The sequence below is a fragment of the Trichechus manatus genome, unplaced genomic scaffold (assembly GCF_000243295.1).
Source record: "Trichechus manatus latirostris isolate Lorelei unplaced genomic scaffold, TriManLat1.0 scaffold00179, whole genome shotgun sequence".
Taxonomy (NCBI): domain Eukaryota; kingdom Metazoa; phylum Chordata; class Mammalia; order Sirenia; family Trichechidae; genus Trichechus; species Trichechus manatus.
The window spans coordinates 2,099,614-2,127,504 of record NW_004444115.1 but is presented as its reverse complement, the minus strand read 5'-3'; the positions used below and the strand labels follow the sequence as shown (position 1 = coordinate 2,127,504).

At 38.0% G+C, this 27,891-nt stretch overlaps 1 protein-coding gene across 4 annotated transcripts in view; it reads right to left on the bottom strand.

Annotated features, from left to right (window-relative positions):
- The window catches only part of UGGT1 (UDP-glucose glycoprotein glucosyltransferase 1), a 129,918-nt gene that overhangs the window by 17,487 nt on the left and 84,540 nt on the right, over window positions 1-27,891 (bottom strand). For all 4 annotated transcript variants that reach the window (XM_023741372.1, XM_023741370.1, XM_023741371.1 and 1 more), the window contains exons 22-35: window positions 27,108-27,314; window positions 26,242-26,373; window positions 25,128-25,258; window positions 22,689-22,784; window positions 17,668-17,770; window positions 16,627-16,706; window positions 15,390-15,579; window positions 10,854-11,012; window positions 10,254-10,339; window positions 8,276-8,360; window positions 7,177-7,265; window positions 6,565-6,669; window positions 5,263-5,347; window positions 4,083-4,265 (exon numbers count right to left, since the gene is read on the bottom strand). In XM_023741372.1, coding sequence (XP_023597140.1) covers window positions 4,083-4,265; window positions 5,263-5,347; window positions 6,565-6,669; window positions 7,177-7,265; window positions 8,276-8,360; window positions 10,254-10,339; window positions 10,854-11,012; window positions 15,390-15,579; window positions 16,627-16,706; window positions 17,668-17,770; window positions 22,689-22,784; window positions 25,128-25,258; window positions 26,242-26,373; window positions 27,108-27,314 — 1,731 coding nt within the window. The remainder of the gene's footprint in view (window positions 1-4,082; window positions 4,266-5,262; window positions 5,348-6,564; window positions 6,670-7,176; window positions 7,266-8,275; window positions 8,361-10,253; window positions 10,340-10,853; window positions 11,013-15,389; window positions 15,580-16,626; window positions 16,707-17,667; window positions 17,771-22,688; window positions 22,785-25,127; window positions 25,259-26,241; window positions 26,374-27,107; window positions 27,315-27,891) is intronic.

Here is a 27,891-nt window from a genome sequence, read left to right as displayed (position 1 = left end):
GTCTCAGGGAAGATCTAGCTCAAGAAAATTTTCCACATTCTACCTTGGTGAGTAGTGTTTGGGGTCTTAAAAGCCTGTGAGCAACCATCTAAGATACTCCACTGGTCTCACCCTTTAGGAGCAAGGGAGAATGAAGAAAACAAGATACAAGGGAAAGATTAGTCCAAAGGACTAATGAACCACAACTACCACCGCCTCCACCAGACGGAGTCCAGTACAACTAGATGGTGCCCGGCTACCACCACTGACTGTTCTGACCAGGATCACAACAAAGGGTCCTGGACAGAGCTGGAGAAAAATGTACAACAAAATTCTAACTCACAAAAAAAGTCCAGACTTACTGGCCTGACAGAGACTGGAGAAACCTTGAGAGTATGGGCCCCAGACACCCTTTTAGCTCAGTAATGAAGTCAATCCTAAGGTTCACCCTTCAGCCGAAGATTAAACAGGCTCATAAAACAAAAAGGGACTAATGGGGCACAACAGCCCAGGGACAAGGACTAGAAGGCAGGAGGGGACAGGAAAGCTGGTAATAGGGAACCCAAGGTCGAGAAGGGACAGTGTTGATATGTCGTGGGGTTGTTAACCAATGTCATAAAATATGTGTACTGTTTAATGAGAAACTATTCTGTAAACCTTCATCTAAAGTACAATAAAAAAATTAAAAAAAAAAAAAGAAAATGCTGACACATTGTGAAAAATGTAACTAACGTCACTGAACAATCTGTGTAGACACTGTCAAGTGGGAACCTAAACTGCTGTGCAAACTTTCACCAAAAATACAATAAAATATTATTTTTTTAAAAAAGTTATTATCAACAGAAAAAAAAAAAAAAAAAAAAAACCTGGGCAAAGGCAAGAGCAGACACTTCAAATGGCCAACAAGACACACAAAAAGATGCTCAATGTCATTAGCCATCAGAAAAATGCAATCAAAACCACCATGGATACCATTTCATCCCCACTAGGATGGCCAAGATAAAAAGAAAACAACAAGTGTTGGAGGGGATATGGAGAAATTAGAACCCTTATCCATTGCTAGTGGGAATGCAAAACGGTACAGCCATTGTGGAAAACAGTCTGGTGGGTCCTCAAAAGACTAGAGGTAGAGCTACCATTTGACCCAGCAATTCCACTCCTAGGTATGTACCCTAGGGATCTAACAGAAATGACATGAACAGACACACACACCTATGTTTATCGCAGCACTATTCACCAGAGCAAAAAGATAGAAACAACCTAAGTGCCCATCAATGGATGAATGGATAAGTAAAATGTGGCACACACATACACTGGACTACTACTCAGTGATAAAGAAAAATGAGCTCCTGAAACATCCTGGAACATGGACGAACCTGAAAGGCATTCTATTGAGCAAAATAAGTCAATCACAAAAAAAAAAAAAAGTATTGTTATGGATTGAACTGTGTCCTCCTAAAATATGTGTCAACTTGGCTAGGCCATGATTCCCAGTACTGTGTGGTTGCCCATCGTTTTGTGATATGACGTGATTATCCTATGTGTTGTAAATCCTATCTCTATGATGTTAACGAGGCAGGATTAGAGGCAGTTACAGTAATGAGGCAGGACTCAAACTACAGGATTAGGTTGTATCTTGAGTCAATCTCTGTTGAGATATAAAAGAGAGACTTGAATAGAGAGGAAGGGGACCTCATTACCACCAATCAAGAGCCAGGAGCAGAGCATGTCCTTTGGACTTAGGGTCTCCGTGCTGAGAAGCTCCTAGTCTCAGGGGAAGATGATGATAAAGATCTTCCCCCAGAGCAGACTGAGAGAGAAAGCCTTCTCGTGGAGCTGACGCCCTGAGTTCAGACTTCTAGCCTCCTAAACTACAGAGAATAGATTTCTGTTTGTTAAGCCATCCACTTGCAGTATTTCTGTTATGTTAGCACTAGATAAAACTAAGACATGTATATTCTCACTTTTATGAAATGACATGAACAAGTCAATATACAGAAACTAATGTTCATTAGAGGTTACCAGGGATGAGGCGGCAGGGGATGAGGGATTCATTCTTTAAATAGTAGGCCACTTGTTATTTTTGGTGATGGGAAAGATAACACTGAATGAAAGTGAAGTGTACACAGCTAGACAAAGGTAAACAATGTCATCAAAAAGTACACAAGAAAAAAGGACCTGTCAGTAATTGCTATGGCATATATAACTTTGAAACAACCAAAAAAGGTATGTGTATAGATATATATGTGTACATATATAGGTGTATGCATATGTATATGCATCTATGAGACTGCATGCACATACATTCGTATCTATAATAATGCACATGGGGGCACAGTTATGGATACTTCTTAGACATAACCAAACACCTCATAGGACTGGACTTCTGGATTTGAAAGATTAGGACCATAGTCTTGTGGGACATCTCAGTCAATTGACATAATATAGTTCATAAAGTTATGCTCTACATCCTAGTTTGGTGAGTAGTGGTTGGGTCTTAAAATTTTGTGAGCGTTCATCTAAGATACAACTATTGGTTTCTTCTTGTCACAATCAAAAGACAAAGAAGGAAATCAAAGACTCAGAGAAGAAACTAGTCTACAGGGCTAATAGTCTACATGAACCACAGCCTCATCTACCCTGAGAGAAGAACCAGACGGTGCCCAGCTACCACTACCAATCATGCTAATCAGGGTCACAATAGCAGGACCCTGATAGAATGGGAGGAAAATGTGAAAGAGAACCTCAAATTCTAAAGGAAAAAAAAAAAAAAAACACACCTACTGGACTAGTTGAGACTGGAGGACTCCCCAAGACCACTGCTCTGCGATACTCTTCAAACCTTGAAACGAAACTAACCCGAGGACACCTTGTGGCTCAATAATAGATTGGCTCGAAACATAATGAATATCACCTGTAAGTAGTGTGCTCCTTTAAAAAATCACCTATATGAGACCAAACTATCAACAATTACTTTAGAACAAAGAAGAATAAGGAGCGGCAAAACTGGATTAATGGAACCAACCAGAATGGAAATAATGAGAATGTTCCCACATTGTGAAGAATGTAACCACTGTCACCGAACAACTCGTATAGAAATTGTAGAATAGGAATCTAAGCTGCCCTGTGAAAAAAAAAAAAACAAACCCGCTGCCGTCGAGTTGATTCCGATTCATAGTGACCCTATAGGACAGAGTAGAACTGCCCCACAGGGTTTCCAAGGAGTAGCTGGTGAATTCGAACTGCCAACCTTTTGGTTAGCAGCCAAGCTCTTAACCACTATGCCACTAGGGCTTCAAACTGCTGTGTAAACTTTTGCCAAAAACACAATAAAATATTATTTAAAAAAAAAAAAATACATATATATATGTGTGCGTGTGTTTGTGTGTATATATATGTGTATATATATATGATTATATTAGGATCAGGAACACACACCTCAGGCTGAGCCACCTGTGGCCTAAGTGAACCAGATGAGGAGGGAATACCAAAGGGGTGAACACAGTTTTTGTCCGAAATTACATCTGCACACATTACAACCCTTTCACTCAAATGATTAACTCAGGTTTTGGCCAGCTCAGGGTTAAGGGGGAAGCCAGTAGAGAAGCAGTGTATTTACAGTTATCAAGTCTGCAAGCTCTAAAATCAGTGTGTTCTCTTTCATTAAGTCAAATCAGGGTGGCAGGAAGAACATGTGCAGAGTTCTACACCGTCCCAGCCAAGCATCCACCTGAGCTTTGCTCTATTACCCGTGTTAACAACTCCTACCTTTAGGTCAAAAAGCTGGAGATGACAGCAAGTACAGTTCAACCTCAATTTTCTAATGTTTAGTTTTCATGTTAAACAAAAAAAGTAAGGTACAATACTGCATACATGATATAAGTACGCAAAAGAGGCACAGAAAAAAATGCAGAGAGATACATTAAATGCAAATTTCAGAACAGATCATATCTGGGTGCACCTTTCCATATTTTCTAAATAGTGTAAAGTGAGTCTTACTTCCATAACTGGGAAAATAAAATAAACTTCATTTAAAATAGAAAAAAAAACCCCTTCTATTTCTTTTAATGTAAGCTGTTACAATATGACCTTTGAGAGCTTACCTGATCAGCATCCACAAACAGGAATTTGTCGACAACGAGGGGAAAGAGGACATCCAAGAAGAGGATCTTGTAACCCCAGATGATGCGCTGCTTTTCAGTCTGTTGATGAAGCCACCGGGGCCACTTGTACTGAACAAGCTCATACTGGAAATTGTATTCATTTGCCATGTAAGGTATAAACTCCTATTTGTAGACACAGGGAACAACAAACAATCCATTTATTCTTTTAAGAAAACTGACTTCATAATGTAAGTCAAACACCACAATCGGGGCACAAGTAAAGCACAGTCACCAAAAGAAATGATGTGTTCCTAACTCACTTGTGATACATAAAATACATATGAAATTTTGTCTTAATCCCAATTTCTTTATGACTATGTCAACACAAGAAACGACCAGCTTTTACATAACTAATTTACATCTGTGTGTGTAAAAGAAAATGAATTTTAAGCTCATTTGTTTAAGATGGATTTTTAAAACTTGATTATAAGCTTCCCTCAAGGCTGTCTAATCCAAGGAATAATATGGCAAAATTCAAGTACTCTGCCATTATTAAAGAATAAATCCTTCAGACTGTAAATGTGAGTACCTTCAGGGGCTCAGAAGTGAGTTAATGATGTAGTAGAAATGATACTGAATACATTAAAAGGTGTTTAATAAATTCTACAGCCCATCCCCCCACCCCCAAAAAAGTAAATAAATCAATGTTGATGACAATAGTGACTAACATAAATAGAGGAGGAAACTTGGCAAGTGCTTTTGTTTTGCACAGATGAAGCTTTACACACATCATGTAGTAGGTGCTCATGACCAAACCATTCATTCTCACCAGTGGAAAACAGCACTGGGCATTCCAAATTAAACTAAGACGTGCATGCTTCAGAGGGAGCGAACACTATTTCAACAAAACACTGCTTCTAACAAGCAAAGGTACAGACAATTGCCCATATCATCCAAGCCTCAAACAGATCATAAATTTGCATCTGATTTTATAATAACTGTTTCCCTAAAATTGGCCAGTCTGGAAGAATAATCAACGTAGAAATATGCAACTGAATTAGGGTATCCTAATAAAAGGAAAATAAAAATCTGATACAGACAAAACAAAAGCAATAAAAAGCATATTATATTGGAAATATCTCTTTAATAAGAATGTTATCCTTTTACCTGAGGAACATACCTTAAATGTAGGGGACAAATAATTCTTTAAGAACCAGAATTTCACAGGGGTCTTGGTATTCTTCAGTACTGACAGCATCATTATACTGTCAAACAAAGGCAAATAATGATAATCTGCCAAAGCTGTTCAATGTCAACCACATCAAGCAGAGTCGATCAGAGATTGCTAAATGTTCTTCCTAGCAGAGCTGATGGCTCAGTTAGGTGGACAGACAGTCAGAGTCATGGAAAATGCACTTATTCCTACTTATAAAGGTAACGCTTTGGGTGAGGGGAAGTGTTTCTAACCCATAAAAACATACCTAATAGATGCAGATTTGTTTTAATTATGCTTTAAATAAACTGCTTCATGCACTGATGTATTAGCTGTGGTACAAATGAATACTGGGCGTGTGTGTAACTGACTACATCACTCTCTGTAAGAGACATGTCAAGGCCACAGCAGCATCTGGTGCTGCAGAAATGCCATGTGCCTGCACTGCCTGCCACAGCCCACACTGGAGAGCCCTGTGGGAAGGAAGGCAGGGAGAGGTCAGGGAAAGGTAAGTGCTTACAGGCTCAGGATGCCCTAATCAGAAACAAGTAACATATTCTGAGTTGAGGAATTCAATTCAATTCAGTTGTTACCAACATTTGATAATTACTATTTTAGGTCAGATAGTATTTCTTGGAGAAAGGAGGGTTAAAAATGAGTGAAATGACATTCTGATTATTTGTTGTACTGTATTTGTAGTGAAAAGTTACAAATCAAAAGAGCTCTGGCAGTTAGGAAAGTGACTCTCACTGAGCCGCCTGATTGCTGAGGACAAAGGTGCTCCTGAGTGCCATCGCTGTGCCATTCAGCCCAGCTCGTGGCTTCTCTTAGCTCTGGTGTATGCCCAGGCAAGTCCCTCACTCGCTGGGCCACTGTTCCTTTATCTCTAAAATAGAGGCTGGCTCTAAAATCCCATGAGTTCCTGGAAGACAGTGAAGGGCTGCATGGCCAGGTTCCACTTCTGTTCTCTATGTCAACTTCCTAATTTTCGTTTTAAGCAATGCTTCCTGGCCAAGGAGACACCATGGTTTCTAATATGTGCACAGTGATATTAAAGGTTTATAGTCTTGAACCATACATACAGACACATTTACTACATAGGTTGACTTCAGGGAGCTAATCTGTTAATACAAATACGATTACATATGGTGATCTAGTCACAATCCTCAGAGTGCTTCAAATACACAGAATTATAATGGGTAGAATCCCATAAAACCTCTTTCTATGACAAATTCATTCACACGTACTGAAATAATCAACAAGACTAACCGAAGAAATCTTTCATACAGATGACCAGATGCAACGGAGAAAATATTAATTATGTCATCTTTATCTTGTTTCACTTCCTCAGTCTTCTGTCCTCCTGAAAAGCTCCTGAAACATTAAAGGGAAAAACAGGAACACTTGATATACTAGTACAGACACACAGCTCTGCAAAAGAGGCAAAGAGATGCTGATTTCCCACTCACACTCCTTCCCTAGAGGGAGGATCCATCTCCTTACACTCTGGGAGAGACTAAAAGGCCAACGGAAAACCACCCCACAGGAGAAGAAGGATAACGAGGCACCGTTTTGTTGAGAAATAGAGATTTAGTGCAGGCTGTCCCGTAGAATGTAGTGTGCACAATGGGAAATAAACTAATTATCAATCAACACCCCAAAGAGCAGCTACAACCCAACCAGAGTGAAGAACTTAGGAAGAGAAGTAACTTTACCATGAGGAGAGACAGTCAAGTGGAAATTGTTCATCTACTCTAAACAGAACTGCAAGATTTGACCACACAAAGCAGAATCTGAAAGGGCCAGGGAAAATTACTATACTCAAAATACACAGTCTCAGCTTTTCCTTAAAAACACTACTTTTTTATGATGCCAATTTACCATTTGAAGGAGTCCCAAAATCCAGATTCATTCTCATTAGTTCCGTCACTCAGCAGATCCTCATTCACCATGTCTGCCTTCTTCTGAACCTGCAATTGTGTGGGATGAATCTTAGCATGTCTAACAGGCATAACACTGGTTCTCACTGGATGTGCACTGTGAGTACTGTCAGCAATACGGAATAAAGTAATTATTAATTAATTCTCCCACGAGCAGGTACCAACCCAGAGTCGAGCCGTACTCAACAGAAGTATCTTCATATGCTGTTCCCATAAGAATCTTAAGTGAGGAGACAGCAGTATCTTTTAATTAGGCAAAAACTATTTTCAGTTTGCAAAATGGGCAAAGATCATTTTGTAAGTAACACGGTCTGAGTAAACTGCAAGTGTGTAGGTACTATGGTCTGAGTAAAAACAGAAGCACAATTCACCAAGCTAACAGCTGTTCCAGGGAAAGCGTGCAGACTTCATGAGCTCAACTGTCAGGCAGGAGTCATGTCACGTCACCTCCTTTTTTCAGGATTTACTAGTGAAAAAGATGGGTTGAATCTTCTCCACAGCATAGGAACCCTTTTTCTGCTCAACCACATGCTTTAGATTTTACAGTGTATAATGATGGTTTATTTCCTTAATACTTTTTACTTAAATTTAAGGCTCTAATAACTTCACAATTCTGAGAATTAAGAGCAGGGGTGAGAAGAAATGAAATAGGACTACCACGTTATAATTATTGTTAGAATTTTCACTGGCATTTTTCCAATTTTCTGAGAATAAAGTCATCAATAGTCATGTGAATTGTGGCTGTATAAATAACACAGTACCTATGAGAACATTTTAGATAAATGGGACTTACATTGCTCACTGAGATGACCCAAAAGGTATAATCTCACAGTTGAAGAAAAGTCACAAACTCATATTTACAAAAGATATGTTGTATTTAAAGCAGCATTCCTATAAATGCTATAGTAAAATTCCAAAGTAGAATTGCAGTCTTGGGGGGTTTCAAGATAAGTATTTTTACATAATAGCTACCAAATACCAGAATATTGTTATTTTCTGCAACTTACTAAAGAGTGGCAGCTTTAGCAAGCCAAACTCACCTTCACTTTAATAATTTTGCTCTTGAAGTTGTTGAGGACAACAACAACTTCATCAGCGTCAGGAGGAGAATCTGTACCATCGTGGCTTAGAGAGAGAAGAATGAGAGAAAGTAATTCAGATATTAAAAATGCAATCTCAAAATGCAGTAAATGGTCTGAAAACAATCCCCCACATTCAACCCATCGCCTTTATCATAGAGTTTTTCAAAACAAATTATTCCCTTTCAACCTGAAGGAAGCCCTTCAAGCTGAACAAGAAGCACTTGTCAAAATCTCTGTCCTTACACATGGTGCATGCCTATCAGCCACAGCCCAAACTCCTCCGTGAGTCTTCCTTTAAATTAGAGCTTACAGAGCGGGAGGCTCCCAGGACATGGCCAGCGCCAAATGCATTCTGACAACGATTTACACTCATCAGTCTAACACCTTGCACAGCACCCGCCTTCAGGAGGGCCAGAGCGGGGCGTGCCACTCTAAACACCCCTGGAAATGCAGAATTTTTACTCTCTAGTTGGCAAGCATCAAAACCGGGCTCTGTTTCATATTTTGTAAAGGAAACTCTTCTATCCTTCTGTTTGGAGGCACACAAGCAGCCTCAATCTGGCACCTATACCATGTACGAGGAACTATACTATAATAAGGTCCACATGCAGGCAGACAGGCCAGAGGAAGAAAAACTAAAAATAATTATTTCCCTACCAATCAACAGTAATGCCTAAAATTTTCAGTCACCAAATTTCAAGGTGTTGACTCCAGAAAGCCAAGATGATATGAATTCTCTGGGTTAGTTAGCTGTCATCCTGCAGAGTAGGGTTCTCAAGCAAAATACAATTCTGACAGGGGAGAAACCTGAAGCATGAAATACTTCTGATGGGGACTACCCACGTGGGGAAGTGCAGGAGGAAGAAGCCCTGGACAGCTTGTAGGAGAAGAGGGCACTACACTCCTCAGGGAGGGGGAAGGGTAGCTGGGGAATCAGGGAGAGGCAGTGACAAGCGGTTTGGAAGAACAACGGATAAACTTCTTATGATAGAATAAACGTTTATAAACCACATTGGGAAAAACATTTGGAGAAGAACATTCTATTATTTATAATGAAGGTATTTTTATAATATAAAGTTGTTCTACTTCCTGGTAAAAAATATGCGCCAGCTCCACACTGCTTCACATTTGTCATGTTTAAGATATTATGGAGAGAAGATGAGGATACAACAAGAGGATTTTTAAAATAAACTCTAATAAAAACCTTTCCCTCAATAAACTGATATGAAGTCTTCTCACATAGCTTAAAACTAATTTAAATTGGGTTAAGCAGAATATAGACAATACTTTTTAAAAAAGCAGTATGATTTTTAATTAATGGTTACTCTGCAGCAGTTCAAATCCACCAGCCGCTCCTTGGAAACCCTATGGGGCAGTTCTACTCTGTCCTATAGGGTCACTGTGAGTTGGAATCGACTCAACAGCAATGGGTTTGGTTTTTTTTTGGTTTTATAGTAAACCTTAGGGTAAAAACCTGACTACTGATCAGTAGGACAGAATGTTGTACATCTACTGATGTACTATCACAGACTGAGAAAGACCAGTTCTAACACCAAAAATTTATGTCTAAAGCTTACATGTACTGTGTATTTGTAAATTACTCCTGGTCCAGAAATAAACTGTTTATTTCTTTTCTCCTTTCTTCAAATGACCCGGTTTCTCACCTGCTACGGTTTCCATCACAGTGACAGATAATGTGATTCTGGGACACTGTTCATAGAAAGGAATCACTGCAGAATGGAACCTAGCTATACTTATTAGCATTTATAACTCTGAATGTTGAATATTTAATTTCCTAGAAAAACACTGTTTCATCAAACATTCAATTATAAATTAAATTCTTACTGACTGGCTAACTGCTGGTACAGTATTCAATTTTAGCTGATTCACACTTCAAAATGTTCCTAAAACCTGTATGTACATCACTTAATCCTACCTGTAGATTCTATAAATGTCTTCAGAGCGCCCCTTCCGAAGTCTGAGAATCCAAGCTCCTGGGTTGGCTTTTAACTGAAAGTAGCCCTAGGAAAAAAAGAAAAGCAAAAGTTCAGATCTCGCTGAAACACCAAAATGTCGTTTCTGAGGGACAGCTATTTATTATCTGAAATATCAGTAATTTATATTTTAAATAAGATAGTTAGCAAATCAGTGCTACTCTTAAAAAAAAAAAGAAACTAGCCATTAGAAACTCTACCAAAATACAAGCGAGTCAAGCTGAAAGTGAAGGATCAACGTGTGAATAAGCTGCTTCCCTCCAAAGAAAAGAAAAAGGCTGTGACCTTGGGAGCAATCCATGTTCAGGGGCCAGTCTGGTCAAAGCAGAATATTCCCACATGTTTTTTGTTAGGATGACATGTAATTCCAATCTACTATACAAATTTAACTGAAACTAATGATTTTCATATTGAACAAATTCAGTCAATCATGAATTTCAACCTCACTCTATGGTTCAGAATTCTAACTGCAGCAACATAAATTGTACTACCCAAATTAACATAACTACAATATTAATTAACATGATTTGCTGAATATTTACCAGGTTAGCCATAACAATGGTGTCAACAATGACCGGGTTGGCTGAAGTTCCTAAGGTAAACTGCAGTCCTCGTGGAGGTTGGCCTGTGGTGATGTCATAGCAATGACCTTCTAGTAACAGGTACTCCAGCTCATACTCAGCAGCCACTATGCTGTCTACCTGCAATATCAAAACAAAACCACTTGAAGACTACTCAGTAATAAAAAGAAACAAACTACTGATACATGCAACAACATGGATGAATATCAAATGCATTATCTAAGTGAGAAAAGCCAGACACAAAGGCCTATGTACTACATGATCACATTTATAAGAAATTTTAGAACAGGTAAAACTACAGTAACAAAAAGCAGATCAGCTGTTGCCAGGGGCAAAGGCAGGAACAGAGGACAACCTACAAAGGGGCATGAGAGAAATTTCTGGGGTGATGGAAAGGGTCTGTATCTTGATTCTGGTGGTGATTACCCAACTGTATACAATTACAAAAACTTACAGATGTGTACACTAAAATCGGTAAATTTTATCATATGTATACTATACCTCAATAAAGCTGATTTTAAAACATTACACTGAGCAAAAGAAGCCAGACACAAAAGCAGTCCATACTGTATGATTCCACTTACACGAAACTGTAGGCGAGAGAAATCACTATAGTAACATAAAGCAGTTCAGTTGACTGGGGCCAGGGGTTAGGAGAGGGGGGTTGGCGTAAGATGAGGCACAAGAAAACTTATGGGGATGAAGGAAATGTTCTGTATCTTGATTTTGGTGGTGGTTACATGGCTGTATAAATCTGTCAAGACTCAACCAAATTTACACTTAAAATGACTGCATTTTATTTTACGTAAACTATACCTCAATAAAGTTGATTAAAACTGAATCACTTGAAAATTCCCAAGTCAATGTGTCATTTATGTAATACCTGCTTCTAAATTAACTCTTAAGAATGCTGTGTAAAGCTTAAAAAAGATAGATGGCTGGAATTTGTCGATGAGTTAAGCTTAATCAAAGATAAATTTACTGAGGATAAAGACATACAAAATATATCCCCTGCCCTCCAAGATTTATACACAAGAAGAAATAGTATAAAAATCTGGGTGGCAACTGCTCAATACAGACACAGGAATCAGTATCATTTTCCAAGTTTAGTTCAAAAGCATTACATTATAATAGGCATTGTGCTAAAAATAATACTAGCAGCTTCCATTTGACTAGTATATTCCAGACATTTCCCACTTACCCTAAATACAACACTGCAAGAAGATATTTAATAGAAGAAGAAACTGAGGCTGAGCTGGGAAAAGTAGCTTACCCAAGATGATAAAGCTGAGATGTGCTAGAGCTGGCAACTGAATAAAGAATTTCCACAGACAAGAACAAGGAAGTATAAGCTATGTTTCACATTTAATAAATCAGTTTGGCATACAGGGTTATGGTAGGCAATAATGGCAGGAAAGTCAGTTAAGGTCGAAACATGGGGAGTCCGTGAACACCACACAAACAAGTCAGCTCCTGACTCTGAAGGCACTGAGAAGTCACAAAGGCTGTCTGCATGAAGGGATATGATGTAAAAACAGTATTTCAGACTGACTGATCTGGCCCTGGTTTATATGTGGGGTAGAAGGAGAGAGAGGAGACAGAACAGAAAGAAGACAGTAAGGTCATTCCTAAAGTAGAGATGAGAGGGTAAAGACTCTAATCCAGGAAGGTAGTTCTGGGAGTGGAAGTGGATGTAAAGGAAAATGCCAAAAGAATGAACAGATCTAAAGACTAAATACTGGAGAAGACAGAGAGAAAAGCCAATTCTACAGGGATTAAGTTACATGACAACACAGAGAAACAAAGAGAAAAATCAGGACAAAAAAGCTGCAAATTCACTTAGGCCTGTAGAATATAAGTGAAAATATTGCTGTCCTAAATGGAAATGTCCAAAATGTATTTTAACGGCCCCATAATAGCCTAAAACCACCCATGTTCCTCACCAACTGCTTAAATTATTACTGACGCAATCTGCTTGTATGTTCCTCGCAGAAAATATGATGTAACTGCAAGGTAGTGGGGCAACCTGGCTTTAGTGAATTAAAGTTTCTATTCTAGGCTAGTTCAGATTTGGCTTTCTAACTCAACCTAATGCTAATAATGTACTATTTGGAACCTAATATGTTATTGCAATACAAAATCCCAAAAGTATACGGAATAAGAGCTAAGAGGTAAACCCCCACATCCTCACCAAATCTGGGACCTTATATTTTCAGTGGGATGCAGAGAAACTAGCGGAATCCTAAGAAAGAGCAGGAAAAATTGTGAAGATATGGGAGAAGCCTGGTTTTTGTTTGAGTCTATTCTTCCTTGAGGAACCCTGGTGGCGCAGTGGATAAAAGCTCGGCTGCTAGCCAAAAGGTCAGCAGTTCAAATCCACCATCCGCTCCTTAGAAACCCTATGGGGCAGTTTTACTCTGTCCTATAGGGTCGCTATGAGTCAGAATTGACTCGATGGCAATAGGTTTTATGATTCTTCCTTGAACTGTCTTTTAGTACTCTGTGTGGCCATTTTATATCTTTTCAACAAAACTAGGTTCCTTCAGGGCAAAAACAGTGTCTCCAATTTCTTAAAAATTTGGTATGTAACACTGAGGTCAGGGATAAGGCATGTACACACATATCCTACCGGAGTACATAAGAGGTTCTTGTTGACAAAACTGTAGTTATTTAACCTAATGAAAAGAAGGCCAAGAAGTTCTTTAATAACAGTCTTCAACGCCTTGGTTTCCTAATTCCCAAGAAGACAAGCTGATTCTAAAATTCATATGAAAAAGCAAGGGACCCCAAATAGCCAAAACAGGAAAAACAGTAACAAAGTTGGAGGATTCACATTTTCCAGTTTCAAAACTTACTACAAAGCTACTCAAATCAATGTGGGTACTAGCATAAGAATAGATTAATAAATGAATGGAAGAGAACTGACAGTCCAGAAATAAACCCATACACCTACAGTCAACTGATTTTCAACAGAAGTGCCCAGATAATCCAACGGGGAAAAGAATAGTCTTTTTAGCAAATGGTGCGGGAAACTGGATATCCACAGGCAAAAGGACTTTGGACCTCTTCCATCCACTATGTACAAAAATTAACTGAAAATGGATTACAGATCTAAACACAAGAGATAAAACTATAGAACTCTTAGAAGAAAACATAGGAGTAGATCCTTCAGATCTTGGATTAGGCAATGGTTTCTTAAGTATGACACCAAAAGCACAAGCAACCAAGTAAAGAGATAATAAGTCAGACCTCACCAAAATTTAAAACTTTGTGAATCAAAGGATTTTATCCAGAAAGTGAAAAGATACCCACAGAATTGGAGAAAATATCTGCAAGTCATATCTGATAAGAGATTTGTGTCCAGAATATATAGAGAATTCCTACAATGTAACAATAAAAAGACAAATAATCTAATTAGAATAGGCAAAGGATTTGAATACACATTTCTTGAAAGAAGATATACAAATGACCAATAAGCACATGAAAACATGCTCAACCTCATTAGTCATAAGGGTAATGTAAATCAAAACCAAAGTGAGATACCACTTCACACCCACTAACCAAACCCAAAAAAAGGAGCCCTGGTGGCACAGTGGTTAAGAACTCGCTGCTAACCAAAAGGCTGGCAGTTCAAATGCACCAGCTATTCCTTGGAAACCCTATGGGGCAGTTCTACCCTGTCCTGGACAGGGAGAAGGCGAAAACAAGTGTTGGCGAGAATGTGGAGAAATTGGAAAGCTCACACATCACTAGTAGGAATGTAAAATGGTATAAGTGCTGCTGAAAACAGTTTGATAGTTCTTCCAAAATTAAACAAGGAGTTTCCATATAACCCAGCAATTCCACTCCTAGGTATCTACCCAAGAGAAACAGAAACACATGTTCACACAAAAACTTGTATACAAGTGTTCACAGCAGCATTATTAATAGCAGCCCAAAAGTGGAAATAACTCAAATGTCCAACAGATGAATGGATAAACAAAAATGTGGTATATCCATGCAATGGAATATCATCCATCTGTAAAAAGAAATGAAGTACTGATTAATACAACATGGATTAACCTCGAAAACAATTTGCAAAGTGAAAGAAGCCAGTCACAAAAGACCACATATTGTACGATTCTATTTATATGAAATGTCAGAAAAGGCAAACTTATAAAGTAGAAAGTAGATTTGTTGTTGCTGCTGGGAGGAGGAAATGGGGAGTAACTGCTAATGGGTATAGATTTTCTTTTTGGGGTGATATTCTACAATTGGATAGTGATGATGGTTGTACAACTCCGTGAATACAGTAAAAAACACTTGACTGTATGCCTTAAAAGGGTAAATTTTATGGTATGTGAATTATATTTTAACAAAGATGTTATTAAAAAAATTACAATTATACTTCACTATCATGGTCTTACAGGCCCACCTAGACTGTGATTCAGTCTGTTCAGTCAGACACTACCTGGTTTTATACATGCATAAGACATTTGGAAGTAATGACACTCTTACCTCTTCTAAATAAATATTATCAAGATCATATGGTGTTCTGACAGATTCTACCATCCAACTTTCAGGTGTGTTCAAATTCAGAGTGAACAGAGGAGACTGTGGCATATCCAAAAACTTTGCTATTGGACCCTTAGCGAAGCTATTGTCTGAAGTGAAAGAAATCTCTGGTTCTAAGACGTAACGGTAAAAGCTGAAATTGAAAAAGTAGGGTGTTAGATTTTTTTCTATGTGACCACAGTCCTTGAGTTTACAAGCATTTATACAGGAAAACAACTGGCTTAAAACAAACTAGATTTTCTTTTAAGGGGTATCCTTCCAGATTAGGAAAAGTATTTCCAAAACCGTCTGTGACTTAATTATGTCTCCAGCCACTGTCGCAGATGAAAGAGAAGGGAAGGTGGGGTAGGACTGAGAGGATGGCCATCACTTCTTGTACTGTTGTGGGTAACTGCTGCTGGGTTCTCAAGCATTTCCTGGGCAATTTCCTCCCTTCACAGATAAGAACTAATTTTATCATTAAAAAAACAGTCCTAATGGTGACTGAGTTCTCAGGCTAGCCTTGAAAACACTAAAGAAATATAATAATGTAAACGTATCTCCTATACAAGGACAATGGAGGGACCCTTCTGTCACTTTCAAAACACGTTTCAATCTAGAATCTAACTTTTAGAATGTTAGGAATTTCCTATAGTGTTAACATGTGCTACACTATATAACGTGCTATACTATTAACTGCTTTTTATATCACTTTTCTCATAAATGACCATTCTAAGCTCAAGACAGCACATAGTGCTGTCCACCTTTTCAAGGTACATGTAAATGAGCCTCAGCAAGCTTCCTTTGACATACACGCCCCAACTTTAAATGACTACTTTTAAGATGAAAAAGTATAGACAAGTGTCTTACTGTACCACAAGCACACTTTAACTATATAAATTTAATAGCTACATTGATCCAAACATTTTAAAATTGAAGAACTGTAAAATTCTGCTGGGGAAAAAAAAAAAGCACAAGTGCAAGTAGCCTGGGTTGATGCTACCTCAGTTCTCCCAGGCCCAAACTAAGCTCTTCGAACTTGTGGTCAGAGCAGAAATTTGACAACAGGAAACATACACTAAATGACCTTTTCTGACATGACATCCACCTGTAAACCCGTTCTAGCCTTTAACATTCAACAACAGCTTTTCGATTCAGAATTATTTTTTCAGTTGTTGTTTTCTTAAACAGCTTGCCTTACCTTTTCAAAGGCATGTCGGAAAGTTTAGACTGGCAGTTCATAAATACTCTTAGATTCATGTTTATCAACGTAGTCAAAACCTAAAAGCAAACCAGGTGAGAAAGCATAATTTTTTTCTTGTAAAAAAGGCAACTCACATTTGAGACAAAACATTTAAATTGCTCTTCAGAAATTTATTACTTGACACTGAGTTAAGACAGAGAACATTTCTTCATATTTTAAGAAAAGATAATAAAAGCCACCAACTCTTCACTGGCAAATTTCTGGAAATCACAACTCCAGCATAGACTCTAAATCACACATATAGATGACTTGGTCAAGAAATCAGGAAGCTGGCTATTGCAGGTCACTACTCTTCATACAGTTTAGAGCGCAGTTGTGGCAAAGCAACAAATAGACATAATGGATATCTATCTACACAAGGAACATTTAAAGGGTTTATAAGTGTGGCTTACATACTAGAATATGAATACACACACACAGAGGTTAACTGATTATACTTTAATAAAATGTTACCTCTAAAAAAATAATGAAAAAACTCATCAACAACAAACCTGTTGAAGCAACTGTAGTTTTGGCAAAGCTCTTTTAAATGTAGTTACAATTGTAGCATCGTATATATATATATATATATATATATAAGAAAAAGTCATGTTACAAGAAAAAAAATCCACACTAGTTATAAAAAAGGAAAATGACAGATTTCTTTTCTTTTACCTTTTTATCTTTGTAATTATAAGTTAAAATATGACATAAATCAATTTAATTGACATATTGCTCTACATTCCTTTGTTAATCACTTTTTAAAATTACATGAGCATTAGGGAACCAACCAAACTTGTATCAACCTTCTAAGGTTACAAAATTGTTTTCAGGGCTATCACCAGTCTTTATATATACGTTTGCTACGCCCAAGATGCCTTGAAGCAGTTTTCCATTCCCTTTTGACCACAATTAAGGAAACTAAGAGATCACAAACAGCTCTCAAAATTACAGGGCACGTGACTTCTTCAGATAAAGATGACCAGTGTTTATCCCTACCAAGAGCAATGGGGCAAGCTTCTGTGCTTCTCTGGTGACAGGGTCAATGATGGCCACAACATCAAAGTACGTCTCCCCTTCCTTCGGCCTCAGTTTAATGGCACTACAGAGATCAGTAAGATAAACATTAATATGCAGAGGAAACAGGGAACAAAGGTAACTTTTTTTTTTTTTGTCTAACATACCTATTAGCCCTCTTCACATTTCAAAAACTTTGGATCTAGAACAACTAGGCTACAATAGTGGTCAACTATGTGATTATGTCTACCCTAAAGTCTGCAACGCCCTAATGACTCAGAATCATTCGAACTTGTTTGAAAGATTTGTGTGAAGAGAGGAAAGCAGCTTGAAATTGTATATAACCAAAACTGCGAACAGCTTATTTTAGCTCTTGACAGTTATACAGCACTATCCCAATTTTTACTTCCTGGCAAGAAGGGTACAAGGAGAGAAGAATAAATTATTTTTTTTTAAAATAATAAAAGGAATATAACATTACAAAAAGCCTGCAAAAGAGAGGGAAAGGAAAACATAATCCCCAAGTTTCACTGTCCTAACTCAACCACTCTGCTGCATTTCTAGGCAGTTCTTTTTAGATGCCTGTATAAAAATCAGCTATAACCATAGGATATAAGCAATTTTATAGTATGCTGATCTATATCAGAGAGTTTTCCATGTTACTCATCAATCATTCCAAATAAAGACTATTTCACCAAGTGAATCTGCCAGTTTACTTAAGCTATTCCTTACTGCACGGCACTGAGATAGATGGCTTTCAACCTGTAAACATCTTGGTACAGTCAGCTTTTTCTGTATTTCAAAATTTCTTTAGAATCAAAGAAGTCCTAGACATGAGATTATTGGGTCATAGGATATGAATTACTTTTGTGGCTAATGTGTATTACCGACCCAATCCCCACTGGAATTAACCAATTTACAACGTCAAGGAAATAATTTCACCACATCCTTGTCAGCATAAAGTTATCCATACTTCGTTGTTAATAAGTGAAAGACAACAGCTGGTTAGGTTTTAGTTTGTATTTCTAGGAAGTCCCACGTATAATTTTCTGTCGCAGGCCTCCGAAGTCATACTGACTGAAGTGACTTAGATGAACAGAGGCCTCTAATGCATTTCAAAAAGGAGTAACTTCAAACGATCCAACTTCACCCAATTTTCCAAAACACATTTATTGCTTAAATCAATGTTTATCTTTGTTTGCTCTGAACACCTATTTTAACGTGGTTTCAATGCTAGCCACTATTCCTCTGTGCAAGAACATTCACCCAGTGGGAAGAAAACTAGAGTACAAAACAAATCAGAACCTAACTAATAAAACTGGGTCACTATAATTTAAATGTTGATGAAGAAGGGTATTTCAAACCTTATCTGCTTTGGAATTAACCACTGGAATAGCTCTGTAGCTATATTACAGCAGATGCTTTCAACTTTTGATAATAACAATTACAGATTCAGAGTTACCAATGATTATTCCAATTCAACTTTTTTTTTTTTTTTTAACCCTAACACAGCTGTTCTCAAAGCGTGGTCTCCAGATCAATCACAAAATGTTTCCTGCACTAGGTAACTAGATAATAAGCTACCTCCTGGAAGTATAAAGAGAGCTAAGGAAACAAAATCTGGGTGCAAATGGGCAAAATCCAAATGGGACTAGCAAGTAGCCAAAGATGTTTTCATCCACTGGCAACATAAAAATCAGGAGACGGAGTTATGTTCTCAGCTGGAATCATCAGTCAGACTGCTCAAATCTCATCCCCTCAAGGACTGGCTATGAGGAAGCACAGGTCAATTACACCAGTCTAAAATACTCCAGACTAATCAAATAATAGAAGAAACAAAATCATAGCAGAGTAGATCCAGGTACCTGTACTTAGAGCCTCCTAGGTGACTCCAAGGTACAATCAAAGATACATACTTACCAAAAAAGGCAAGAGCTACATACATAAACTGTACAGGGTTCTTCCTAAAAACAACTTAATCTGAATCTGATCATGAGCAAACAACGCAGATTACGGGCCATTCCACAAGACAACTAGCCTGGACTCATTAAAAACATCAATGTTATACAAGACCAAAACAGGAATTCTTTGTTGTGTTGTGAAAAAGACACAACCACTAACTGTAAGGTGTGATTTGGACCAAAAAAAAAAAAAAAAAAAAAAACAGTTCATTACTGGGACACCGGAGAATTTGAATATGGACTGTGTATTTCTTAATAATAGTACTGCATCATGGTTAAATTTCTTAGGCATGATAATAGCACTGTGGTTATGCAGAAGAAAGCCCTAGCACTCAGGAGACATACGCTGAAGAAGTCAGGCATGATGTGACTATAATATACTTTCTGATGATTCAGAAAAACAACGTGTGTATTTGCGTATTTTGCATATACACACATACATACATGTACACATTATATGTACATATATACATACACACATATATGACAGAGGTAAAGTAAACGTGCCATACTGTTAACAATTGGTAAATCTAGGCTAAAGATATTTGGGTATTCGTTGTAAGAGTCATTCAGAGATTCTCTAGGATTTAAAATTGTTCAAAATAAACTATGGAACAAAAGGTAAGGGCTTCTTCATAATGCTAAACTTCTGTTTTGTTTTGTTTTACTGACAACAGCTGTTTTCAACAAAAGATGAACAAGTCAAGTGTTTTAACAGTATTTAGTCCTGAATGAGAAAATTACAACGGGTCTGAAGTATTAAATGCTTTTTGTTTTCTAAAAGGTTGCATTCCGAAGTATTTCAGATTTATTTAGAAATAAATGTCAACTGAGATCTGTTTATGACAGGGCTGAAAAGTGCATATCAAACAAATTTTGCATTCCTATAGGGTCGCTATGAGTTGGAATCAACTCAATGGCAATGGATATGGTTTTGGTCATAAAAACATACAGATTTTATATGGGAAAAAAAGGAGCTGCTGCAAAGGCAATCTTTAACAACAGTTTAATATTTAAGAATATGCAGAGCACAGCACTTGGTCTCTATTTGCCTGGAGCAACAGAGGAAGAATGAGAGTTAAGAACAGGAAGAGGAAATGAAATGCATGGCTAATTGCCTCCACGAACAACTGAACTGCCTCCTTTGCCATGAGACCAGAAGAACTGGATGGTGCCCAGCTACCATTAGTGAACATTTTGATCAAAGATTCTACAGAAGAATACTGATCAGAAGGGGAGAAAATACAGCGCAGAATTTAAAATTCTAATGAACTCCAACTTTCTGGAGCCATGGAGGCTGGATGAACCCCAAAAACTATTGCCCTGAGATAATCTTTAAACCTTAAACCAAAAATACTCCCTGAAAATATATCCTAAAGAATTAAGGGTCATCACATGAATAAATCTATGCACACCCCATTCACTGCAGCACTGTTCACAACAGCTAAAAGATGGAAACAATCTAGGTGTCCCTCAATGGACAAATGGATAAACAAATTATAGTATATTCACACAATGGAATACTATACAACGATAAAGAACAACAATGAATCCCTGAAACATAACATGGAGGAATCTGGAAGGTATTATGCTGAGTGAATTTAGTCAGTCATAAAAGGACAAATATTATATAAGACCACTATTATAAGACCTCAAGAAAAGGTTTAAACACAGAAAAAAACATTCTTTGATGGTTATGAGGGTGGGGAGGGAGGGAGATGGGTATTCACTAACTAAAAAGTAGACAAGAATTATCTTAGGTGAAGGGAAAGGCAGCACACACTACAGGGGAAGTCAGAACAACTGGACTAAACTAAAGCTAAGAAGTTTCCTGAATACAATCAAACACTTCATGGGACAGAGTAGCAAGGCTGGGGGCCTGGGGACCATGGTTTCAGGGGACATCTAGGACAACTGGCATAACAAAGTTTTTTAAGAAAACGTTCTGCCTCCCACTTTGGTAAGTGGTGTCTGGGGTCTTAAAAGCTAGCGAGGGGCCACGAAGATGCATCAATTGGACCCAATCCACCTGGAGTAAAGGACAACGAATAACACCATACACACAAGCAAGGAAAGTATTAGCCCAAGAGACACAAAGGGCCACATAAACCAGAGATGTCATCAGCCTGAGACCAGAAGAACTAGACCAGAAGAACTGGCTACCACCAATGACCACCCTGACAGGGAACACAACAGAGAGTCCCTGACAGAGCAAGAGAAAAGTGCGGTGCAGAACTCAAATTCTAGTAAAAAGACCAGACTTAATGGTTTGATTGAGACTGGAGGGACTCCGGGAGACACAGCCCCTGGACCCTCTGTTAGCCCAAAACTATAAACATTCCCGAAGCCAACTTTTCAGACAAAGATTAGACTGGATTATGGGACATAAAAAGATACTTGTGACTAATGGGCAGCTCCTGTCCAGGGGCGAGATGAGAAGGCAGAGAGGGTCAGGAGCTGGTTGAATGGACACAGGAAATCCAAGGTTGAAAGGAAGAGTGTGCTGTCACAGTATAGGGAGAGTAACTAGGGTCACATAACAGTGTATGTGTGGATTTTTATATGAGAGACTAACCTGAATTGTAAATTTTCACTTAAAGCACAACAATAAAAGAAAAAGAAAAAGAAAAAAATATATACATATATCCCCTGAAGTCTTAAAACCAAACAATAGTTTAGCTCAACTAATAAAGAATATCTGCCTTCAGCATTATGCTCTTTTAAGAGCTATGAAAGAATATCTGCCTTCAGCATTATGCTCTTTTAAGAGCTATGTATCTATATGGGATCAAACTGACAACAGCAACTCGAACGATCAGATAGAAAACTTAGGAGGCAGTGAGTTTATGTTAATGGGGGAAGAACAACTCAGAAAAGGAGGGTAAGAATGGCCGCACAATTCAAAGAATGTGAGTAATGTCACTGAATTGTACATTCAGAAACTGCTGAATTGGTGTATGTTCTGTTATGTATATTCTCAACAACAAAAAAAATTATTAAAAAAAAAAAGAATGTACACAAAATTCATCATGAATTCTTTACCTGTGTTTGTCTTCAAAAAACTGGTGCTCAATCCTTGCATCTCCTTTGGGCTGAGTGGATAGGAGAGCATCCACCTTCATCACCAAGTCGCTTGCCCTGAAAGATAGGGTTAGTAAAATTACAGCATCTCTTTAACCAAAGGTTTTTCCAATTACTATTGAGCATATAATCAGCCTGAATACTGAACAATGACAAGATGGTTTGAAGAAAGCATGGACTTTGTGCTGATGAGCATGAGATGAGGTAATGATTTCCTAACTGATTAGTTTTATAACCTTGGGGAAGCACTCATTTTCCCATATGTGAAATGGAAATACCAACTGCTTTGCATGGCTCCTGCAAATACTACACTGAAATAATAAAGCCTCTTGCTCAGGGCCTGGCCCAAAACAGGCTGTGACTAAGGATCACTTACACTCTCCTCCACCCTCTTTTAAATAACTTTATTATATTTTATGATTATTAGAATACTAAATCACTGGAATAACATTCAGGAAAAAAAAAAGAATATAAAGGAGACAACTGAGATTATACACAACACCATCATCAAGAAATAACCATGAATAACATTCTGGTGCATAACTCTGTATTTTTAATATATAAAAAAAAAATCGACCATTAACAAAGCATCCTTTTGCTGGCTAGTTAATTCAGGGATACATCAATATTTTTAATGACTACGTAATATTATATTTATGGGTAAATCATGATCTATTAAACCAACCAGTTACTGAATATGTAGGCTGCTTCCAATTTCATCATTAAAATCAATACTGCAATAAACAACTTAGAAAAGCATTTCCTCTTTCCCTACCCCTTCTAAAGCTGATTTTTAAACAACATCTTCAACTAAATCATAAGCTAGAAAGAAATGCCCTAATTTGTTGAATTGAGAACGAAATCTTAAGTAAAAAAAAAATTTTAAAGCACTTTTAAATATATTTGAACATAAATCAAAACTATACATTTTCTCATTGAACCCAAACAACTATACCAAATTACCTTTTTTGGTTCAATTTCTCAATGCTAACTCCAAATATGTATAATATAGTCCATTTGTTTCCTGTGATGTACCACCGCACGGCCACAAAGCATTTCAAGGGACACCTAGTTACATGGACTGGGGTGATCAGGCCAACAAGGGACTCCTGAGAGTCTCATGAAGTACCTCGATGCAGAAACCACCACCAGCTTCAGAAAGCTGTAGACAGCCTCATGCTGCAGGCCTGAGTCAAGAAAGCAAGCTGTGGCTTTAACACAAGCACCACTCCCGAGTTGGAGCTGTTGCACTAGTGAAAACTGAGAGAGGTCAGGTAATTCTGAGAACCCTTGATAACTTTAGCATTAATCTTTCAGCACCCCCATGACTATCTTATTTCCCTAAATTCGCCCAGAACAGGCCCATAGCCATTTCTGGTTGGCAAGAGGCAAGTCTTTTGGGCATATTCTGGCACAGAGGACAAGGGGCCGCCCCAGAGCCTCTAAAGAAAGAGGGGACAGACTAAGGACATGCCGCACCAAGCCTATGCCCTGTGATAAGATTGCTTTAAGTCATGGAGCACCTCCCAGCCTGCGTTAGCAGAGCATTTTATAGGCCAGAGCAAGGAGCATCACTCATGAGGCACCCAGGTAGGAGGGAATATCTGTATCTGTAGCTTCACACTGACAAAGGAGAAAAAAGATGTCTTCCCACATCACACACTACTTTGGAAGCTGTTGAAGCCAAGACTCCAGTGAGACATGCACAATGGAAATGAACTGCAACAAGATGGTGTATAAAGAAGATGAAAGAAAAGCCCGTAAGTTTTTACACATTCATGTGATGTTTAATGCAAGTGCATGGCCCTGTCAAACAATTTTCTTCTATTAAAAGAAATAACTCATTAAAATGCATTAGTCAATAATAAAACTTATTTTTTAAATTATTTTAAATAAAAATGAAAATAAACATCAACAATAACCAACTCATTATCACCTTTGGAGGAAGCAAGAGAAGATGAAGCAAGAAAACTCATTATTCTGAACTGTTAAATAAAGGAGAAGCAGCACTGAACCCTCCTTTCCTTTCCTGTACCAAAAAAAAAACCCTAAAGGATAACCAAATAGGTGATGAGGGAAGGTATCTCTTCACAGAAGTATTCCAGGTCATAAGTAAACTAATGCCTCTACTTTTGCATATGCTTGAAATTTTCCATAATAAAAAGTTTAAAAAGGTGGGCGGGGGGACTAATTCAGTTCTTTAAATAGCATTCTATGAAACACATCAGCTTGTTTCAACAGAAGCGTAAATTAAATCTTGAACTGAAGAACATCATCACATTTTAAAGCTGGAAGTAAACCACCTTGGAATAGGTAGCATACGTAAACAATACATAACCCTAACTGTGCCGATGAGGAAAGGCCCTATGACATGAACGAACGAATTTCTTCTACACTTACACATCTTCTTCTACCCGAAGCTGCTGAATATGAGATTTTATTTTCTGTCCTGAAGTTTTTAGTATGATATTTTCTAGGAGGTGGAAATCATCTTGATTAAACAGTTCATTATCCTCCAATGGCCCAATAATCTGGGAAGAAAAGACGATCAGAGCGGTCAGTGTTGGAAAATTATCTGCAATCAGTAAGCTGTCAAGAAGTCCTTTGTTGTCCTCAGGGTGTCTTACAACCCAAATTACTTTAAAGACTTGCAACATGTACATACATAAATAAAATTAAAATTAAAAATAAAATCCAAATCAACTCATGCAGTTACTTTTCAATTCCTCCTTACGTAGAGTTTCGACCTTTATGCTTCACATTATTTTTACAGTAAAAGCAAACTCTGAAAACAAAATAAAACAGCAGCAGAGTTTTCAGTAAGTCTCACTGAATAGAAACAAAGCCAAAATAAAGATGGAGTAGTGGATACCAGAAATTTTGCCCTAAGCACTAAGAGTCTAAAGTTTGGTATGCCCACCGTAGCTTTGTTTCAGTGGCTGTAGATATTTATGAAACAGTCTAAGCCTAAACCAATTTAGCTCTTCTTAAAAAAAAAAAACACTGCTGTCAAGTCGATTCCGATTCATAGTGACCCTATAGGACACAGGAGAATCGCCCCATAGGGTTTCCAAGGAGCACCTGGGGGATTTGAACTGCCAACCTTTTTGGATAGCAGCCGTAGCTCTTAACCACTATGCCACCAGGGTTTCCTTAGCTCTTCTAGGCGCACAAATTATAAAGTAAATTTAGGAGGGCATGGTCCCCCAGGGAGTACTTTACATATCAAAGACCTTGCTGATTTACGTTCTGAGAGCAAACACATTCTCACCACCTTACACAATGGTAAGACAGAAAAACAGCAGGAAGGCTTCACTCAGGGACGTTTATGTCAGAAAACATACTTCCTTTGAAATAAGGGGGCAGAAAATTATCATTAGCACTTTGTAAGCCCTAATCACCTTCGGAAAAAGAGTGGCTGTTTGAAGAGTTTACTAGCTTCAGAGTAGAACGCTGCAAACACTTTTCACTGATCTAACTTGAAGTCAAGTTCGTCTCAGGACAAAATCCTCACCCTTCCATTGCTGATCACCGCCCTTTGTCCCTTCTTCAGCTTCAGAAGATCCCTGCAGTACATGGCATGAGACAAAATGAAATCCATTTTGGAAGACTCGGCGGCCTCTTTAAAAAGGCTGAAGTCCATGCCCTGGGGAAGCAATTGTTACTGAGCAAGCCATACAAATGAACACCACTAAGAATAAAATGCTTATAGTGGAAAAGAGCAGCTAATTCCAATAATCAGCATTATGATGTCTCAATCTCAATTCTCCACTCTCCCTCCAAATCTCCCCCAACCTCCGCTTAACAGGTACCTGCTTTTTGCCTTTTCCAAAAATGGCAAACTATTCTTTATGATATCTTTATTCTGCATTTTAAAGAGTTACTAATTTTATTTCAAGTGAGGGCCTTTTCTCTAAAGGAAACTTCAAGCATGCTCATCATTTTATAAGAAATTTTAAAACTACGTAACACTTTTTCAAAAGTTAAGTAACTTCTATAAATGAAGAAACATGAATTCATATTGGAAAAACCTCAACATATGAGCTTCTAACTCGTGAGTGGCTCAAATCTCAGGTTTTTGTCCAATAGAGAAATCATATATTGTCTGTCTCTTAAAAACTTTACAAAACAAATGGCTTTGGGCTTAAAAGATACTTATTATCATGCACATCTTGAAACCTAGCAAGTTTAAAAGTAATAAAAGGAATGTGGCAAATTGCTGTTTTTTTAGATTCTTCCAAATTAAAAAAAAAAAAAAAGTCCTATGAGACAAAGAACGAAATTCACAAGTGGATGTGATTATGAACAGGACTCCTCCGCCCTGTGGAGTGACTAGCGGAGTAACAACAGAGGGGCCACCCAGGAAAAGCCCAGACTTACTCCGACAGAGAACGCTCGGATGTCAGCCCCTGCGGCCAGGGCCTCTGCGGTCTCCTCCTTGGCCATTTTGGTGATGAAGTTCTTAGCAGAGCTGGCGGTCTGTGTTTGGAGGGCTGCCCAGATGGCTCTGGAGATCTGAGTGTTCTCATAACTTATCTCTTCACTAGGGTTATTTATGATGCCTATTCTCACATTGTTACTGGATTTCTGTTGATAAAATGGGCAATAAGAATTATATGGTACTGTTTTGAACTTAAAAAGTAGCATTAATATTAGTCATATTCCATATGTAGCAAATAAAACCTCTCTTAGAAGTCCAGAATTTCTCCTCTGCATACAGAATGAAATTCAAATGCCACAGCCAGGCATTCAAAATCCTACATGAGTTGGCCCCAACCTACCTTTCCAACCTCCTTTCTGGCCATCCTTGTAAATACAGCACACGTTACAGACCGTGAGTTCTGTCTTCCCTATCACATTTTGCATTCTTCTAATACATCATCCCTCCCTTTGGAATGTCCACCCAGACTACATCCCAATTTTTACTTCCTTAAGTTCCAAACATACTTTTTCAGGCACTACTCAAACTGTTCTTCCTTCTCAAGGACTTTCCAAACTCCTAGTAAACATTTATCTCTCCCTAGGTGAAAAGGCAAGAATCCATGTGGCAGAAGGTATTTGGGATCCATAAAACCAAAGAAGTATCAAGAACATAAACAACATATATTTATACTTACATGCATCAAAAAACATGTACAAGAATATTCATGGAAGCATTCTTCAT